Below are 21,954 nucleotides of genomic sequence, written 5' to 3'. Positions count from 1 at the left end.
GTGTGAACCAGAACAATGAACATTTAGCTTTCCTTGTTCTTTCTTTTTTGGGGTAATTTATTGTAACTGGAACCTTTCTTATATTTTCTAGAAGTGGGTGTAAAGAAGTGAAACTAAAATGTGCATCCATACATAATTTTTATTTGTTTTAAATTTTAGAAACTAATTTGGCAGCTTCTGCTTCAACTTGTTGTAGGTGGGAATTGAACTTTTAAGACTTTTAGTTTTTAAGCACACTTTTGTAATTTTTTAAGCTAATAGTGTAAAAGGTGAAACACTATTTCAAAGTTAGACTACCTAATTTCTTATTTATTTGGGTCATTATGAAACAAATTAATTTGGTCTTAGAAAAAGGTGATATATTTGAGAAAGTATAAGAAAAGTGGGTTCATTAAGTGAAAGATTTAAATTGTATAGAAACAAAGAAAGTATAAAGTTGGATTTGGAGTTATGAAAAGTGGGCTATTGTGTGAAATATTTAAATAGTATTTAATGTTAAAGTATTATAAATAAAAAAATATAAGGTATTTTGTATTTTAATATTTTAATTGATACATAAATATATAAAATAATTAAATTAAACTATTTTTTATTATTAAAGTTATAACAAGGTGTGTATTTAGCGGTTTTCAAATCATTAACTTATTATTTACGTGATATTTATAAATAAATAAAAAATAATAAAATTATTGAATTTTAGATTCTCTAAATTTCAGTAGTTAGATTAGTGACATAAATATTTTATTTAATTTATAAATGTTATGTAAATAATAAGTTAATCGAATTTAAAACTGATAAAATAAAATTTTGATTTGTGAAAATTAATAAAAAAAAAAATCCAAAATCCAAAATTTTAATTTTATTAATAGAAAATTGTATGGACATTTTTCTACAAGGGATCAACACAAAATTATACATGTGTAGAGAATCTTCCTATATTTTGCTGCATTTAATTTTGATTTCCTGTCTAACAAATTTCAATATTACAACGTATAAAGAATGAGTTCAAAATCATATTCTTAAACAATTATTAGCCAGTTTAAAAAAAGAAGTTCCCAATTCAATAGATGAACCATAATATCTTTTATGCCTTTTTAACACAACATCAACAATCTGCCAAAAAGGAACATATATAAATCTATCAACAAATTGTGCTCTTAATATTTTTTTTACTGGTTTCATATTTTAAAATAAATAATAATTTTGAGATCGTTTTCGAAAAGTCGAGATAGAGTTTATCAGAGAGAGTTAATCGTATTAATCATCCTTATGAATCAAATATGAACTCGATAATCATTATATTTGTATTTTTTTCTATTTTTTTTTATTTTTTTATAAATAATTTTAATTTTAATTTTTAATGTTTTGTGGTGTAATTAAACAATTTTTATTATTTTTTAATATATAAATAAATTTACAACATTTTTATATTTACATCTAACACCTGATCATATCTATAAAATACATCATAAAGACATATTTAGCCTAGTTAATAAACATTCAACTATTTTTTTTTATTATCCAAATTAACTCAAATTTTTCTTCCAAATTTAAGCTCGTACATGTAAAATAATTTATAAGTAAAATAAATAATAAACTATTCAAGTTAATAATTTGACCTACAGTGGATAGAAGGCTCATCGTCAATATCAACTATTTTTAATTAGATCTGTATGCCCCATCAGTGACGGCCCGAGTCTAGGCTGCCCATGTATTTGAACTCATAATTAATAAAAAAAAAATCAAATTTTATCATGGACCACTATGTTAAAACCCCTTCATGTTAAAAAAAAAAATATATATATCTAATTAAATGTATTTTTTATTTATCAAATGAATTGCCTTAAAATTTGGCCCATAGAATTGCTGAGCTTATTAGGGCTGGCCCTGCCTCTTAGTCTTACCAACTAAATTAAGAGATCAAAACTCTAACCATTTTAATCGGATTGATATTCTAAGAGATCAAATTTCTAATCATTTAAATCGGATGGATATTGAGGGAGGTTGAATACTAACCATTTTTATTCTGATTGATATTTGTGGTTGTTATATATATATATATATATATATATATATATATATATATATATATATATATATATATATATATATATATATATATATATATATATATATATATATATATATATATATATATATATATATATATATATATATATATATATATATATATATATTTATATATATATATATATATATATATATATATATATATATATATATATATATATATATATATATATATTTATATATATATATATATATATATATATATATATATATATATAATAATAATAATAATAATAATAATGTTTAATTTTGAAAGTGTCTGGATTGCCGGGTCGAGAGCTGTGGTTAATTTGGATATATATGTGAGAGTAAATGAATATTTGGGTCGGATTGTGGGTTGACCCGCCCATAAACTTAAAACGGTTAACAATAAAATTAAAAATGTTATAAGTATGGTTCGAACTCGCAACCTAACAAAACAAATAATACTCTTTAACCAACTAGGCTAATAACATTTTATATTTTAAATTCAACATTCTAAATATTAACTTACTAAACTAAAAAAATATAGTTTGTATATTAACATTCTAAATTCCAAAAAAACATTATCGAAAATTTAATCGTGTTTTAAATGTTAAAATAATAAATTATTTTGTTTGAAAAAACATTAAAAAAAATTGAATTATAATTCCGACCTAAAAATAATGAAATTGAGAAATATAAAATTACACTATATTGAATTTCATTGGAATTCAAATTCCAATTCTTAATACTAAAGTGTCTACCAAACTTAAGAATTAAAATTCGCCAATTTCAGGATTACCAAAAACACCATAAGAGTAAAAGTTAGTTCAAAATTTGAATAAAAACAGAAAACAAAGAATAATCAAATGAAAAATGAAAATAAAAGTTGAACTAGTTAACCGTAAAACTCGAAGGGTCAAATTATTTTGTTGGGATTTTTTAAGAATATGTTGTTGTAAGGGTACCCGGGTCTCTATCCTGTTTCATAGCTTAGTACGTGTTTGTGAGACACGTGACAATATGGAAGGACTACCGCGAGGAAGCTCGATGTTTGATGCGTTTCAACCTTGTTTGTGTGTCAGTCATCTTTTAAAATGAAATATTTAGTTTTTAAAAGATTTTTAAAATACCTGGAGCGGTAAAAAAATAATTATGTAAAAATAATTAATCCCTTTTCAAACTTTAATAATCTAGAAGGCTAAATAACAATTTAACCTGAAAGCAATTTAAATTAATTAAACATAATTAATTTAAAGATCATTTGTTTGAAAATCAGAGTCGCCATGAGATTTTATGAAAATCAATAAAATGAGACGTGTACAAATGTATTTATACCAGAGTTTCTAAAAAATGTAGTTCATTGTCTATTTACGCTCGGGAAAGGGCTTTCGCGCTATGTCTTCTACGCCCGCCTAAGGACGGTTTTCAAAATCCTTCTAAAATAAACAAAGTTTGGTTTCTATAAATCTAATTATAATATTTCTTATCTTTAATTAGTAGTCCGAGGGTCCTAAATGAGGATAGGTTTTAAATAATTGTACAAAATTATTTAAAGAAAATGTGTATACCTGTTACGTTGATGTTCAGATTTAACAAAACATGAAAATATCAGAATTTATGCATAAATTCCAAACGATCCTTTATCCAAAACATTGGTTTAGGAGATATCCTGAAAATGTGCAAAATGTCGTTTTCTAACCTTTCAGGATTATTTGAAAATGGATTTTGGGGTCCCAAAATTACGAAAATAACTTTGGGTTTTGAAAAGTTGAACCAAATAGGCCTTAAGACTGGAGTCCTAGGGTCTGGGTTCGTTTTGGCCAATGTAGGCTCGGTCGGGCTCGGTTAAGACCGGGGTGGTTCGATCATAGGCTAGAGTTAGGTCTAGGGCTTGGTTTTGTCGATACTAGGCTAAGCTGAGGCTATGCTTAATCGTCGGTCCTATGTTAGGGCTAAGGTTTGGTTTTATCGGTCCTAGGCTAAGATGAGGTTAGGTCCTAAGATTGGAAACATCGGTCCTAGTGCTAGGGCTATGGTTTGGTTTTGTCGGTCCTAGGCTAAGATGAGGCTAGGTGATGTCGGTCCTACGTTAGGTGTTAGGTTTGCCGGTCTTAGGTTAAGTGTCAAGGTTAGTTAGGTTAATTTAATCTAGGTTTAGTTTTGCCGGTCCTAAGCCAATGTTACCGGTCCTAGTCTCACGGTTCTGGGCAAATTCCACCAGTCTTAGGAGAATTCTACCGATACTAAGTGAACTGTATTAGTCCCGGTCCTAAGTAAATTTCCTCGGTCGGACTCCACGGTCCTGGGTAAATTTCCTCGGTCGGGCTGCACGGACCTAGGTCAATTTTCTCGGTCCTAAGGCAAAATCTCAGGACCGTGTGTTCTTATTTTGGTTCAAAACTTCAAAAGCCTATAACTTTTGATTGGAATGTCGAAATAACAATCCGTAAGCTACATTAGGTTCATATGATCATGAATAACAAAATCCCTAACATAATTCATGATTTTGAAGACTAGAGGAACGTGTAGGTGAAGAAATTAGCGAATTTGATCACTTGTGGCCGAAGCTAGAGCTTCTGGAAGTTTGGACGCCGACAAGGTTGCGATTTCGGCAAGCGCAACGTTCCATCGAAGAAGATGGATGAAACAACGTCATTTCGCTTGATGTCGTTTGCGTTCCTTCCGCGGTCAGCGGTATTGACTAACGGGGTTATCCATCCCGTTAGTTGATCTAATGCGGGCGCGCGTGGCTCTGTTACATCCGGTTGCGTGTGAGCGTTTGGGCTGTTGGATGAGATTTGGGCGCTCATTTGATGGTCCAGAATCTTGCTGTAGAGATTAAACATAATTTCATTTACACATGATTATGCAATTATATTTGTTATTTAAAAGCTTATTAAAAATCGATTTTTAATTCCTTTTAAATCCATATTTTCAAAAAAAAATTCTAGAATTATAATAACAATTATGATCATATTTTATTTTTTAGGAAATTTTTGGGAATTTTGGGATATTTTATTTAACTGCCTTAAGTCATAAATTAAACATAATTTATGATTAAATCACAATTAAATATTTTTAACCCCTTTCTTGGTCTAATTTGGGTAAAATATATAAAAATATTTTATCCTTAAATTATTTTTAGAATTTTGGTAAGTTTCCTTAAATAAGGTTTAATTTTCACAATAATTAATCCTTAATTAGGTTTTAATTCCTTTTTTAAGTTATTTTAAATCTAAAATTCTAAAATATTATTTTAATGTTATTACACATAATAATATTATTTTGCAAATATGATAAGTCAAATTTTTTTCTTATAGTTGTACATATATTCAGAATTTAACATTTAAAATTTAATGAATTTATAATAAATGTTTATGTTAATTGTTATAAGTTTCACCGTTTATAAATTATTAAAAATATATACCTAATGTGTATAGAATTATGACATTTCGATAGCTTTTTACGTCGTCATCGGTTGTGATCCATTCTCCTTACGGTTTTCTAGATTTCTCAAAAGTGCCTTAAATACCTTTAAAAACCCACAAACACTCTACTATCAGAACTTCAACTACCTTTGTTTTTAGTTCACCAAAAGTATATTTTACGTCTCCACACAAAAATCAATTCAAATCAACTAGAAATCGTTTTCTATAAATGATTGATAAAATAACAAAATATGCTAATATTCTTATCATTTATCAAATGAATGAAAAATAAGAAAAAAGTTTTTCAGTTTAAAACAACTTTTAAGAAGATAAAGTTTTAGAAAGAATCAGAAATAAAAACGAATCAAATGACTCCTCAAAACCATGAGTGTATTTATACATTTGTTCATAATTATTGTTATTACAAAATAATCACAAAATTGAGAAATCATTTGATTAACCATTATCAATGCAATTATTTGAATATATATATGATAATAAATTATTTTATTATATTTTATTTAATAAAATAAATTAAATAAAAATATCATAAAAACTTTTTCTACCTATCAAATATCATTTTAATCGTGATAAATCTCATTTTATTTATAATATTTATTTATCATAAATAATTTATAAATATTCAATCATACTTATAACATTTATTAACGAATTCAAAACTCTTATTGTTTTGCATTTCAATTTGATTCTTCTATTGTGTGTATGATCCATTAATCCATTGGAGTTTTTAGCGGATTATAATCAATAAATTAATTATAATTTAATTACAGAGATTTTTCTAGCAAAATGTTCGTGACTCCTGATGCTCAAGAAAAATAATTGATACTAACTTTGACGAAGTGTCGAACTTGTCCGTTTTTATTTATCTTGTCACACCTTATACTTGACTTAGTTATTTGAGTTTGGTTATTAACTATCAACTCCTACTAGATCGAAATATCGCATCTAGTTTAAGCCTTATTTTTTCTTGTTATCTCGAAACTTTTTACGCCTTTAATCTATTCTAAAGAGACCATCAGCATAAAAAAAATTGTCATGGCCATAGATTTAAAGTAAAGTTTCGACAAGAGACATTTGAGTATATACCCATGGTTTCTTTTATAAGAGTTTAACTCTCATATTAGTTACTTACAATAATATCATACTCAACCATCAACTCTTGAACACTCATTTACAGCTCGATATAACTTGTGTCAAAGTATACAATTCACATGATTTATTTGAACACCTCAAGTCAAATATTATAGACATAGTAATAGTTTTTGTTGATCATTTTGCTCTTGCAAAGATCCACCCAAAAAATTTGAAAACCAACCATCAATCTTGACCTAACCTAATCAACTTTTAGATTATTTCAAAGTATATTTTATGAGGGTTTTGACTAATGGACAAAAAAAAATTAAAATAATGTGATGTCTCATTGATTACAATAATTTAATTGAATAAACTACATCAAACCAGTTAAACTTATCACAAACAACAAACACTAACTAGGAATAAATTGAACCAAACTAATCAAAACCATTTCTTACAAACCCCAAAAATCACAAATAATACCAATTGAAGAGGTACTCATAATAAATCAAAACTAGGGATACGCAAAAATGTGAAACCTGCTACTTTTGAAACATATATGACAAGACAAGACATATGTCATTGACCAAATCTCATGATGAAATGACAAGTCCAAATTATGACCCAAAACCATTGGAAGTTCATCAGGCCCCTTCCTCCTTCTTAACAGTAATTTTGTTTTTGTTTCAGACTAAATACATAAGCTCAATCAAATTAAATGGGCTTCAAATAGAATAAATTATACTTATCAATTCAATGTTGGTTGAGCTGATCATTTTTATTTTTCTGAGTTTAATTTTGATAAAAATAACTGCCATTGGGTCTGTTTTATGTTGATTATTTTCAATTAATTCAAAATAATCAACACATTCAACAATATTTTGACTAATTATTTAATTCACTCTTAAATTATCAACTAAGCATATATATTTTTTATTTTATCAAAGTTAATTTGATAATCAATAAAAAATATTAAATTTATTTTTAAAAGTCTTTTAAATATTTATATATGGTCTCTTTAACTAAATAACACCATTTTTTTTATAATATACAAAGGCTAAGAGATTGTTTATTTGGGTTTATTGAAATAATATTAGTTTATTTAAAAAAATATTAAATGATGATAATTTTGAAGATGTGAATATTACTAAAAGACTTAATAAATATTAAAATATAAAGATAAATTATATATATTTTTAAAATAAAATGTATTTTGATAAGAGGATTGATATTGAGAGAGAAAATTGGAGAAATAATTACTTCACATCATAGGCATGTGTTTATTTTAGATTAAATTTGTTTTTTTTTTCTCTTCTTTTCCATCATTTCAATTCTTCTATTTAAAATATCATTTTATCCTTATCAAAATTTCTAAATTTTAAATTATTAAACTCTATTACCTAGTGGCACGTTTCTGCAATTTTTAACCACAGTGAGGACTTAAATGTCTCAAAACTCATTCTACCCAAATAAACTTATCCATATTTCATAAAAGTTTTTTTTTTTTTTTCATTTTATTCAAAATAAACCAATAAACCCAATTTAGGACAGGCCCATATATTATTAGATAGAAAAAATGAATAAGTGTGAGGAAGAGAAGAAGAGAGATAAATTTTATTAATTTTTCAGGCAATCATATTACGTTAGTCATTCTCTCACATAAATTTACTATCCTTATTATTTCTCGTTTTAGTATTTTAATTAATAATTTTAGTGATGCTATCTATAGAAGAATTGATTAAAAAAAATGATTGGTTATTGTTATATATATATTTTTTTTAAAAAAGACCAAGCTTTAAAGTTATTTAGAAATAAGCATTCTTGTTATTCAAATAATCCTAGATCAAACAAACAAGGCTTTGAAAGGCTGTCCTAAGGGAAATACAACAAGTTGATAGAAAGCTACGGAATAGACACGTGTCGTCTGGTCGTTGTAAGCAAGCAAAGCCATTTGAATGGACAAAGGCTACCCTATTTTTTTAATTATCTTTTTTATTTTGCTTAATGAATCAAACAAATTTAAATCATTTTTTGTTGTGAGATGAAGAGATTCGACTCCTTAATTTATTAATGTATAATTAATTTGTTCCTGATTCAAAGATTCAAACAATCTATCCCTAATGTTAAGGGGATAGATTTTCTCAAAAAAATATATCTTCAAATTATATTTCTTCAACAATCTTGATGGTAACACCATCGTATGTAGCTTGGGTTTTTCTTATTTGACGATCTCCAGTTAGATTCTTTTTTCTTCTTCTTTTTATTGCGACATACATATATATATATATATGTCATGTTCTCGATTTCTGTTATTTGATATCATTTGACGCAGAATCATGAAAATTGGTTACAATTTTTCTTGTTTTATATTTTAATTTTGTTATTCTCAATGTTTGTATCAATCATTTACAAACTCTACAAAAGTTATGTTGATTTACATTATAAGTTAAAAGAAAAATGATTAGTTGATGAGTTTCTATTATTTATCTTCGTTTATTAGGTCTTTGTTTGAATTTGAATTAATTGAATAATCTTGTTTAGTATAAGTCAAAAGTTAAGTTATTGAGTGAAAAAATTAAAATGTATTTAAGTTTGGATTATTTAAAATTATTTAAATAACTTAAATTGAACTAGACTTTTGTAATTTGTTTTGTTTGATTTATATGTAATATTTAGTCTATTAGGTACCATCTTTGCTAATATAGAGAATTTGTATACGTTTTATGTGTTTTCTTTACCAGAATAACACTGATCAGTTCAATTAGAGCTTGTACTTGTAATAATATACTAACAACACATTCAAGTTGTACTTACCAAACTAAAACATAAAAGCCACACAAAACAAAGACAAATTTCATTAAACAACAATGTCATAAATTAAAAAAACCAAGCAAACATAACCCTAGTTCCAAAACAAACTTAAATTTACCAACAACCCAATTAAGCTAAAGTATCACACTTATAAAATCTACCAACTTTTTTTTAAGTACACACAAACAAACATGCAAGTCAAACCGTAAACAATGTCGACAAAAATGAAACGAGGATGGTTGGCTCTAGGCGGTAGTATCTCTAACATCAAAGATGTTCTTATTCTTGACAACTATGTCATACATGTGCATGGATTTAAACTTACTAAAGTTCCTCGGGAGAGAAATAAGGTGAACTGTCGATCTCTTATGATATTGAAGTAGGTCAGGATCATCGTAATATCTCTCCCATCCTAAAGCGAGAAGTTTCCTCTCAAGAACCGAGTAAGAAGTCATCACTTCGTCAGTGGATGTATGGACCAAGACCTTCTTACGTTGGCTCGAGCTTTGGTTGGAGTCCGAACCAGCAGGGTTCTCGACAAGGCGAACCACACCATTTTTGAATGTCCAAACGCCAGACATGATTTAGAAAGTTAGAGCTGGCTAGCTAGTGTGCCAATGGATGGTTTAAGCTTGAAGAATAATGTGGGGAAGGACAAAATAAGAGTAAGGGGTATATAAAGGGTATAAGGAGAGATGATAGGATTAAATATTAAAGGGCACTTATACTTTAGCATGGGCTGTTTAGGTTGGATGGTATCAGAATAAGCTTAGGCGGGTCCCATGTTTGGTTACTCTATATGACTAGAAACCCTTACAAAAATAAGACTGCGGCATGGTACTTCATATTCTAACTTTTATTTTATTTAATAAAAAGGGTTTTAGTGTTGCATCAAAATTCGAAACGTTACTTGTAAATTAACATTTGATATTACTAATTAGGTTAAACATCTATAGATTTATAGAATTATTATTCTAAATCTCTTTTTTCGGTGGATATGTTTGCATTCAACAAGCGATAAAGATAACAATTAACGAAATTAAAAGAATAATATTTTTTTTCAAAATAGAAACTTTGAAGGTGATAAAAAAAATGGTGTTGCTACTTACACTCAAAATTGGTTATTTGACCTTGAGTTTGTATTATTTTTTCAAAAATATTGTTTAACAAATGTTTTTTTTTCTTTTCTTTGAAAATTAACTTAACTAGTTAAGAATATTATTTGTCTATTTATTCACAATATTTGTTTTATTTCTTTATTAATAAAAAAAATCATCATTTTCTAAAAATTGAAGAAATACTTGAGGAAAAATTAAAGAGAATAAATTAGAGACGAAAACTCGATAAACACACAAAATTAATAGATGAAAAAATATAATATTATTTAAGTTAATTGAGAGCCAATGTAAAAGCAATATCACTAGTAAAATTAACCCTAACCATATCTCAATAAGGAAAATCTATATTCAAACTAGACAATACATCAACAAATAGTAATCGCGATACATTAATTCTTCACAATCCATATAATAGTTGGTCAAACTCTCTCAAAATATCACAATAAAAGAATTTATGATCATCCACTCAACGTCGAGAATATTACATAAAAGTTTACGTATCTCAATAACAAAATAGTAACACAGAAAGATGTGAGAAGTCGACAAATCCGAAGTCATATGAAAAATGTGCATGATTGCTAAAAGTGGTGAAACCTTTACTCATAAGAATATTATCACTAAGAACATCTATATATGCGGATGACACTACCAAAGAAAATATTTTGGTAGACATTCAAAGGTTTCAAATAGTCACCCAATATAAATGAAACATTTCTTAATTTGCAATCATATATCGCCGTAAGTGATACAAAAAAATTCCGAATCCAATAATAGATGATCTTTTTCGTCACATTTATTTAGGGTTTAATACTAGTCTAGTCTTTGATTTGTAGTTTTGTTTTAATTTATCAATAATAATTTTGTAAAAAAGAAGAAAACTAAAGACATAATTTGTTTTCTAGTTAACCTAATTTTAATTTTTACATTGGAGTATTTCAATTACATAACTTTAACAATTAATAAAAACATCAGTTTCTTAAATTGAATATAAATATGTACTACATGAACACCATTACACTTAAAATATGTCCATTCATGTCAAACATTTTACATGAATGAAGTTGTGAAATCGAATTAGATAACCTTATTATTATAACTGTATTCATGTCACATATTAAATAGTCCATCTAAGTACTGTTAACGAATGTAACCCTAAATAAACATGACTTAAATATGGGCGGTTTAGGGGCATTCCCACATAAAGACGTGGGTCCCCAAAAGTTGGAAACAATGCATTGATATTGGATGCTGGTATAAATTGGATTGAGGGGGAATCTCTTATTTCTTATTTTAGTAGAAGAATCTTCACACTAGATTAAATTGAGAATCGAATAGTCTCACAAATAGTATGCTATAACTCCTTTTTTATCAATATTAAAGGGGAGCATAATTGAACTATCTCGTTTGTTTAATACAATGATAACGACTTTTAAGTATGATATTACTATTTTCATTTGGTTTGTAATGATACAATTGTTATTGCTAATCTCATGTATTATATTCCCATATTCGTTTTAGGGTTGGAGGTTTGTGATGTCAATATTTGACAAAAGAAAAGGCATTTCGGTTTTCACCAAATTCCCAAGAAAATAGTTTCAATTGGGTTGGGGGAATTTGATGAAATTAGTGGCATATTTGATATTCATTCTTTAATATTATAGTGTGAAACATTTTTTAATTCTTGCAAGTAGATAATTATATTAGACGAAAGTATTTATTCGGTGTAAGATCTAAGATATATTAGTCGATATTGATTTGTAAACAAAGTTGAAAAGCTCCACGTACAAGAATTGTAGAACTTTCCAATCTCTCGGCTCAATGCATTTTACTTTAAAAAAGAAAATTACAATTCATCTTGTACCAAATAAAATTTTGTCATTGTTTGTGTTAGATAATTTATCTTTTGACAAAGTCAATATATAATATCTCGACTTTTCAATTAGCCAGAGGTGCTAATTGTATACATTAATTAATTATTGATGACACATGATATAAATATAAATTGAAATTTTGAAATCAACCCCAATGCTCAAATTTTGCCTAACTCTTTTGACTGTGTGACCTTTTTTTTATCCTTTCCCTCTTGGTTTTATATTATAGATAAGGTACAAGTTCCAACACATGTAAAAATGTCACCCATATTCCATCTAATAGTAGAGTGGAATAAATGTCACTCATATTCTATTTAATATAAAGTGAAATAGTTGGACTAATTTTTTTAAAATGTTAAATTAATTAATTCACATGGTATTCCAAGAAGAATGAATGATCCACAGTATGATTGAAAACACCGATCTAATAAGCTTCAAACTTGTTTATGAAATGTTCTACGAAGAGATCTTGAAAAATATTTCTTGTTCCTTACTAAATGATTAAGCCTATGTCAACACACAATTGGAAAAGAAGTTCGTTTCATTTTGTTGATCCTCAATCCCAACCACACTCGAATAATGTTGAAACTTGAAATAGCATATACCTAATTTATGATAAGATTTCAAAATCATGTTGCTTAGTTAATATTACTTAAACAGATATATAAAGAGTGTGAACACTTGAATTCTTTGCTTTGAAATTCAAATGAACATATATTAAATCACTACAATTCACACTTACCAATGATCAATCTTAATTAATTAAATTTCAAAGGCCAAACATTTAGGCATGATATTTATTCATGTGGAGGCAAACTCATGTGCATTTTATGGTGATCTTCATCACTAATGGTTGAATTTTAGAGAAAATACATCTATGATCCAATAATCATGAGATTTACTTTCATTTAAAACTTATTTCTCATATTTGTTCTACCTCAATTTGGGGAATAAGATATGCCTAGTTCAATAAAGAACTTTTGGGAGATTCATTATGGGATGAAACACCGGATAGATGAAGACTAGAAATTGCTGAAGCAACTTAATCAATCGAATAAAATTAGTTCTCAATTTAGTTAACTTATAATAAATGTGTTATTTGGCTTAAAAAAATATAAATATTATAATAAAGCATGTTCATTGAAATTTATTTTGAAATGCATATTTACATGGAGAGAATTATAGAGCTCATTAGCATTTATGTGATTCTTTTCTTGATTTAGAAAAAAATAAACATATTATGAAATAATCTCTCTACTAGTTAATTAAAAAAATTCATTATTTGTGCATAATTATAATACAAAAACAAATGTACATCAATTAGACATAACCTTTTGAAATGCATGATATCATGCACTAATAATACCTAGAGCCAAGAACCCAAACTTAAAGTCCCATACATTTCGATTCATAATAATTTCAAATGAAAGTAAAACTTTTCCAATCATATCCAAACCCTACAAACACATCAAAACATTATATTACAACATTAACTAAAAATAAGAGTATGAGAAAAGATTAGAACAATTTGACTTTCTTCAATCTAAAAAAAAAACAAGTTGACGATACAAATCATCAATAACTTATGTTATGCAATGAAACTTCATGATGTACTTTTTTAACATTTTATTGATTTTTTTAATTGCGAAATTGTAACTAAATATAAAATTCGTAAAAATAAATTAGTTCAATTCATGTTATAATATTATTTTCCATAAATTATTCGAAAAAATAAGTTAAAAAATACGTAAAAGATCACTATATATTTTTGATAAAAAAAAACCGATAATTGGTGAATCGTAGAGTCGACACACAACTTCCATGTTTGGTCTTGTACTAGGATTCTTCATATCATAATTAACATCCGTGCATAGTTTGAACACTTCCTTAATTGCTCACAATTTACTCACATTTTTGTTCTATTATTTGTTTTATCATTGCGATTCACTTGTTCATTGATGCACTTTTCAGATGCATTTGAATTGAACATCGTGACCAATTCGTGAGCCTCCTTCTGCTATGTTCTCTTATTCTCATCAGAATCCTCCACTACGAGGTCTTCCAAAAGACTATATCACTAACGAATGAAATTCCTCCCCCACCTTAAATCTTCAACAACCATCTTACCCCGTGACACATTCTGAACAGCTGCACTTTGGTCCTCTTCCATATAATGTCTTAACATGTGGCAATGCTCGTCATGCACAATGTATTATGTAAGACCTCAACCTCAACCTCAACATGATCATCAATATCATTGTGTGTTACATCGATCAACTGAACCCGAGGGTTCCATGAGGCCTACGCGTCACCTTGGCTTGTACTATTAAATTTCACTTTCCTTTTTTTTCATTCTCCTCAAAGAACAAAGTCTATTGTTGCTTCCACAGGCATCACAACTTGCTAATACTGACGAACCATATCGCTCACAATCCATCTTCTTAATTAACTAGAATAAAACACCATTTTTGTTTCCAATCCATCTTCTTTTCTTTTTTCTTTTACATTTTAATACAATAAAATAGAATATGTTGGAATAGTAGGCTTACACTATGCTTATATTAATGGAAATGAAGAATCACAAATGTCACAACACCCTTAAACTACATTTTTGTAAGTGTTTTGGCTAGTATTTGTGAGTTCTATTTGTCATCACTTTCTTATTCTCCTTAAAATACCATTAACTAAAAAAAAATTACATTCATTATGTTATCATGCTTTTGATAATGGAAAAATGCTTGCATCATATGAATAACATGTAAGCATGCATCTATAACTTTTTATTACCTTAAAAGAAGCTAGGTGGGACATATTATAGTCTTTTTAGTAACATTTTTCTTTTTCATGTTAAGTGACAGAAAGAAAATGCCCATCTATATTAACCTCTGCTTTTTATTGCATATTGTGTTTAAGAAGAGATGAGTCTTGTTCAAGTGAAATTGAAGTAGAATATGCTATTGAATTCAATAGGTTAGGATAAAAAGAATAAAATGACTTTATTTTGATAATCTAATGTATTAGGTTGGATGAAGCTACTTCAAATCGTATGTCAAATCGACAATTTATTTGGTAGAATATGTTATTATATTATCGAGACTCTTAAGTTGTATAACACTAATAGAGACGTAAAAAATAATAAAAATTGAGCATATTTAAATTGCTTTTATCTAAGTGGAAATCGTGGTTATACATTGCGTATAGAAGAAGACATTAATTAAAGAAATTAAGCAATACTTTGCTACATAAAATGAATATATTCTTCCCATTATAATTAAATTAATGCACTATCAAGGTACTTCATTGGACAAGGTACAAAGGAAATCTACATTCTTAGAAATAGTTAATATATAATTATCAATTGGAATTTTCTCCCAAAAGTACAAAATTGAGAATATTACCATAAAAGTTAAGGAGAATAATATTGAAGTGCTGGAGAAAAGAAAATGGAATATGCTATTTTATTATTGGAATTTAACTATTTAATTGAAAAGTTAAAATGGGATTACTAACTATCAATAATTAATTTGATTAGATTATTTGTAAGGGGATAAAGATTAAAGCCCCAGGCATTTGGGATTCGGGATCAATACCTTCACGAAAAGCAAATTTATTGAAATGTTAACTTATGATAACAACTTGTTGATTAATACATTAGGTATGGTAATGACTATTGCTCAATATATTGGTTTTAAGTAAATACATTTATGAGTTAGAGGTGAACATTTATATTGATCAGATCTGATATGGAAAATATTTAATCATGAGTTGTATATATGTTCAAATATAAGTTTTTGATAGGATATAAATGTTTAATTATTAAATAAACCCAACAACCGTGTATATTCCGATTTTCGATTTAATCTTAATAAGTTACATATTTTTTTCAGATTTTGTTTAAAATAAAAGAAGGATGAGGTTGACAAAAGTTTTCGTGAAAAATATATATTCATTGTGGAGTATAGTTTTTCGATCACTTTTTAAAACGATATTTTGTGTAGTATCAAAAGCTAAGTTGCAACGTATCATGAGCTTGTTTCGATTGCTATGTAGATATTCCACAGTTTAGACATATTTGATATCTGGTATAATGGTTTTGTTAGATGAATTAGATATAGAAAGAGGTTAAACATTATTTAGAGTTTTTTCATAATAGAGTTTACTTTTGATAGAACACAAATAAGTGTCCCTGTCTGAACAAAATATTATGTGTTGGTAAAATATTGATAGTTTCTATGTGGAGCATGGTTAGAATTTGTTTGCTAAGGATAATTACATATTATTTTTGTTGGTAAAAGTTTTGAGAGTCAAATATTCTATCCAATATCTTGCTCTTTGTATGGAGTTATTCACGGTTAATTCTTATGAATAATATGTGTATGAAAAAAGTGTATTATGATAAGTCGTATCTGTCATGAGGATGTTGCATTGTCGATGAGTGACTAGTATTTAAAATCTTTTGTGCAGTATTATTGAGATTCACTAGGTATGTCTGAATCTTTGAATAATTATTAGTAAGTTTATATTGATGTGGGTAATATGACATGCCTACATACTTCGGTATCATCCCAATTATTTTCTATTGAACTATCTATGTAGATAGAAATTGTCAATCGATAATAATTCTAGTTTTCGAGTGTGTATCATTTATAATGTTATTATTATGAAACTTTTTGATATTCGTTTCGAAAATCGAGTAGAGTCAGTCTGGAAGTTGACCGTTCTTCTCGAACACCTACGAGCTCGATAACTTATTGGTAACTGCTTGTATTCTTGTTCTTTTTTATTTTATTTTTTCATGTTATATTTTATCATGGTGGTTAAACTATTCTTATTATTTTTAATATTCAAAATGTCATTTTTAAAAAATATATTTTTTTAATATGTTTGGATATATAATCTATTCAACTCATTTGATCCACACAAAAAAATTATTAATTAAAATTATGATGTAAAGATAAATTTTATATTCATCTTTATTTAATAAAAAATGGTTTAAATTTATTATTATATTGAGATTTATGGTTAATTTTGTTTGATTAAAATTAGTTTTCACATATATTGATTAATATGACCACATATTTTTTTTTTAAATATTATTAAATTAACACAATATCTGATCATCTAATACATCAGATATAAAGTGGAATATATATAGTATAATAGAGATAATAGAGTTGGATTTTAAATTATATAATAAAATTCAATTTGATCACTTCTATCTTAACTAGTTTTTTTTATATAATTTTAGTAACTTGTATTGACACCAGTGTGTTCTTGATAATAAAAAAAATCCAGTTATTATGGTATTAAAGATATTCTTTAATTGTGAATGAGTAAAACTTGGATTCTCCTAATGTTCTTCTTTAACTTAGTATTATCTTATTTTACACTTTAGTTTATTGCATTTTTTCTTTCTAATTTCACCAACTAGTTATTAGGAAAATTGAGGATATTAGAATAAAAATTAGCTGTTATTGTTTTATGGATTCTATATTTCTTGATGGAAAAATAATTATTAGGAAAGTTTGAAACTATCATACACTTAGACAATTTTCTAGCATATCTTATAAATAAAAGTAATTTTTTTTAAAAAAAAAAAAATAGATTTAGTCACCCTTAAATATATGGGACAATCAACCTCGGTGATAGATTTATAAACAATGTAAAAATAGTGTCGATCTTGGAGAAAAATCGTACAAGTAATCTTTTGTTTTGTATTTATTTTAAAATAAAACAACTATTTAACTACAAAAATAAAAGAAAGAGAGGTGTGTGAGTAAGTGAGGGTAGGAGAGAAATGATTCTTCAACTAAAGTGAGAAAATTGGTGACTTTAACTTATTTAGAGTTAACTAACTACTATATTTTGTAAAGTGTTTCTAAACATGATTCAAGATTATGCATATTTGGACCGAATTAAAGGTTTCAAACTAATAAAACAACTATTTAACTGCAAAAATAGTAGAAAGAGAGACGTGTAAGTAAGTGAGGGTGTGAGAGAAATGATTCTTCAATTAATAAACACACTAAGAAAATTGGTGACTTTAAACGTATTTAGAGTTAGACTCATTTCAACTAACTAATATATTTTATATTTTGTAAAACATTTTTAAATGTGATTCGAAACCTTTAATTCGGTCTAAATACACATCAACTTGAATCACGTCTAGAAACGCTTTACAAAATATAGTAGTTAGTAGTAATGAGTCTAGTTCTAAATACATTTAAAGTCACTATTTTTTTTACTTTGTGTTTTTTAATTGAAGAATTATTTCTCTCATACTCTCACTTACTCACACCTTTCTTTCTTTTATTCTTGTAGTTAAATAATTTTTTTTAAAATTATTATTCGTTTGTTTGGAAATATTTAATTAATTCGGTCCAAATAGGCATAAACTTGAATCATGTTTAAAAATACTTACAAAATATAGTAGTTAGTTGGAATAAGTATACCTCTGATACGTCACCAATTTTCTCCCTTATGTATTTTAATTGAATAATCATTTATCTTTTATCTTCACTTATTCACATGTATCTCTTTCTTTTATTTTTGTAGTTAAATAGTTGTTTTTTTTATCACAAAATTTTATAAACCTTAATTCTTTTAAATGTATTAAAAAATTTAAATAGATAAAAAAAAATCTAATTTATATGATTAATGAGTATTAATTTAATTTTTTTAATTATTAAGTTAATTTCTTAATAAGTTTCTTTTCATCTAAATGATTAATTATATTAAGTAAATATTATAATTTTAAATGATTTTATAAGTTTTTTTAAGAAAATATATATGTTATAAATTATAAAAAAAAAATTATGGTCTATTTAGACGAGTAAAATTGGAATTGTCATCAATTTTATTAAAATTAACATTAAAATATAATTCAATTATTATGTTTGAAAAAATTATAGGTGCAATTTCAATTTCTATGTTTAAAAAATATACAATAAAAACTTAATATATATTATCAATGAAGATATTTGTTTGAAGCAGTTTGTTCGACCTGTTAATTTATTAAATTAAAAAATATTAGTTCAAAATTTTAATTCCTAAATTAGAAAAAAAATATCGACAATTAACTTGTTAACTTCAAAACAAAACATACTAGTTCTAAATGTTAACATACTATTTTTTTTTTTAAATATTGTTCGACATTTTAACTTTTTAAACTAAAAGAGATTATTGGTTTAACAATGTTGTAAATGGTAAAATAAAATTATATTTTTGTTTAGAAAATATAGAGGCAAAAATTGTAATTAAAATTTCGGAAAAAAAAAGTAGAATTGAAAATTATGAATAGTTTGGATTTTAAAGAAATTCTAATTCTAATTTTAATTTTTTACTTACTAAACCTATATTATATTATATGTTAGATGGATAGAGAATATTTATAAACTATGTGAGCGCAACAAGTTACCTTAATTTTAACGAAAAATTAGTTATAGCGATAACAATAACTAGGATATTAAGAATATTTTGTAAAAGAATTTAAAATTTCAGTGTAAAAGTTATAGAAAGAAAATAAGAGAATTTAAAATTTTAACTTAAAAGTTAGTATGCCAAATAACTAAATTTATAGAAACATTAACTATGGTGCAGTTAGTTATCTAGTTAGAAAGAATACAATATAATTGTAAACAAAAATAAATTAATTTATTGATTATGCACTAAAATATAATATTGTGTGATAGAGAGATGAATAATCTTTAGAAAAATGATCAATTCAATGCAAAATAAAAATTAGACTTTTAAAATAAAAATAAGAGAAATAATCTAAGTATAAATTAAAAATAAAATATATAATAAAATTATAATTTATTTCAAACATAAATTTAGAATATATATTTTTTTAAATGGACTTTTAAATGATGCAAAGCCCAGCCCATTAGGTTAGACAAAATCGGAAACCCTAACCCAACAGGGAATGCTTCACAAAATAAGAACCCTAAAACCATTTTCACTAGTTCTTGTTTCACCGTCGTCGCTAGGTAAGCTTCTTCTCTCTGAAAGATTCATTTGCAGAAAAGAGACTAGACAAAATGAGTCGAGGATCTGCATCCAATGGACCTAAGGGGAAGAAGAAGGGAGTCACTTTCACCCTTGATTGCTCTAAGCCAGTTGAGGACAAGATCATGGAAATCGCCTCATTGGAGAAGTTCCTTCAAGAGCGCATCAAAGTTGGTGGAAAGGCTGGTGCTTTAGGTGATACCGTCGCGATTACGCGTGAGAAGAACAAGATCATCGTCACTTCCGATGCCAATTTCTCTAAGAGGTACTTATTACATTATATCTTTAAATGCCTGTTTTTTCGTTCGGTATAGGATTATGGTGTTAAGAAATTCTCCGTTTTTATAGCCTGTTAAACAGTTTTGATAGAGATTTGTGAGTTTCATAATGGGACTGAAGTTTACCTCTCTGGCCCTTATTGAATTCGCCTTTCAGATGAATACAACACCCTATATCAGATGGAGTTCTAACTTTCCTTCATGAACATCTAGAAGGGTTACATTAAAATGAATAGGTTATCATATTCGAACCATCACTTCTATATCATGTATTTAGATTCTGTAAGTTGATACATAATCAAAATGTGCTGAAACCTATTGGGTATTGACTAGGCAATTCTATTCATGATTCTGTTAACCTCTTAAAGGGTTTGAAGTTTTCATCTTTGGTCATTGTTTACATGTCTTAGAGATGCCATTATTTGAAATCAGATGGAGTTCTTATATTCCTTACCTTAACATCTGTAAAGGTCACATTGAAATTCAAATATAGCATATTAACATTTATAGACTCAATATTAACATTTATAGACTGAGTGAACCTAATATTGGTTATGAAGTTAATCTCTTTTGCCATTGTTTAGAATGGTCACATTTGAATATAATATCTATGTTTGTCAGGTATCTAAAGTATTTGACAAAGAAATACTTGAAGAAGAACAATGTTCGCGATTGGCTACGAGTGATTGCAGCAAACAAAGACCGCAATGTGTATGAGCTAAGATACTTCAACATTGCTGAGAATGAGGGCGAGGAAGAAGAATAGGCTAATCATCGATCTTTTATCTCCCAATTTCTATGTTTGTGGTGAATTTTCTTTGGAACTAAAAATGGCCTATATTTGTCCTTGGCTATGTTATCTATAGTTTTGTTTTGTTATTTTGACAAGTTTTGTTTGAGGTTTATTTATTAGCAAATTAAAATTTCAACATTAATAATCATTTTCATATCATGATGAAGAATTCATTTCCTCTTTTCATTCACATATTCTCATCATATTAGAATTCTGGCAAGCAGTCAGCATATTCTTGCTATCCTCGGTCCCCAAGCATATTTGGCTATGTTTTATTTTATATTTTTATTTGAATTTTTTTCAAATAGTTTGATGAAATTCTAAGTTATTTATGATTTCAATTGATTGAATTATTATAAAAAAAAATTATTGTTTTAGATGATGAGAAATTGGAAGATAATCTTTTTTAATATAATCTGAGTTTTCTTAATAAATTGTTTTTTTTGTTATTTCAGTAATAAAATATTTTTAAATTCTGATATTAAATAATGTTAAAAA

The 21,954-nt window shown here is 26.8% G+C and overlaps 2 protein-coding genes across 2 annotated transcripts; one reads left to right on the top strand and one right to left on the bottom strand.

Moving 5' to 3' along the window:
* Positions 1 to 9,634: 9,634 nt before the first annotated feature.
* LOC124934968 (flowering-promoting factor 1-like protein 3) lies at positions 9,635 to 10,128 on the bottom strand. Its single transcript, XM_047475446.1, has one exon. The coding sequence runs from the start codon at positions 9,968 to 9,970 to the stop codon at positions 9,635 to 9,637; it is 336 nt and encodes a 111-aa protein (XP_047331402.1). The 5' UTR covers positions 9,971 to 10,128.
* A 10,207-nt stretch (positions 10,129 to 20,335) lies between these two features.
* On the top strand, positions 20,336 to 21,625 carry LOC124935996 (60S ribosomal protein L22-3-like). The gene is made up of 2 exons (XM_047476447.1): positions 20,336 to 20,650; positions 21,285 to 21,625. Exons 1-2 carry the CDS (start codon positions 20,418 to 20,420, stop codon positions 21,427 to 21,429), a joined length of 378 nt encoding a protein of 125 aa, XP_047332403.1. The 5' UTR covers positions 20,336 to 20,417; the 3' UTR covers positions 21,430 to 21,625.
* The last annotated feature ends 329 nt before the right edge of the window (positions 21,626 to 21,954 follow it).

The sequence above is a fragment of the Impatiens glandulifera genome, chromosome 4 (genome assembly GCF_907164915.1).
Source record: "Impatiens glandulifera chromosome 4, dImpGla2.1, whole genome shotgun sequence".
Lineage (NCBI taxonomy): Eukaryota > Viridiplantae > Streptophyta > Magnoliopsida > Ericales > Balsaminaceae > Impatiens > Impatiens glandulifera.
The sequence above is the reverse complement of the archived record's forward strand: the minus strand, read 5'-3'. Positions and strand labels throughout refer to the sequence as shown.

Coding starts and splice junctions, on each gene's coding strand:
- LOC124934968 (XM_047475446.1), bottom strand. CDS start 9,970: ATGTCTGGCGTTTGGACATTCAAAAATGGTGTGGTTCGCCTTGTCGAG.
- LOC124935996 (XM_047476447.1), top strand. CDS start 20,418: ATGAGTCGAGGATCTGCATCCAATGGACCTAAGGGGAAGAAGAAGGGA. Junction 20,651..21,284: donor GATGCCAATTTCTCTAAGAG/GTACTTATTACA, acceptor TATGTTTGTCAG/GTATCTAAAGTATTTGACAA.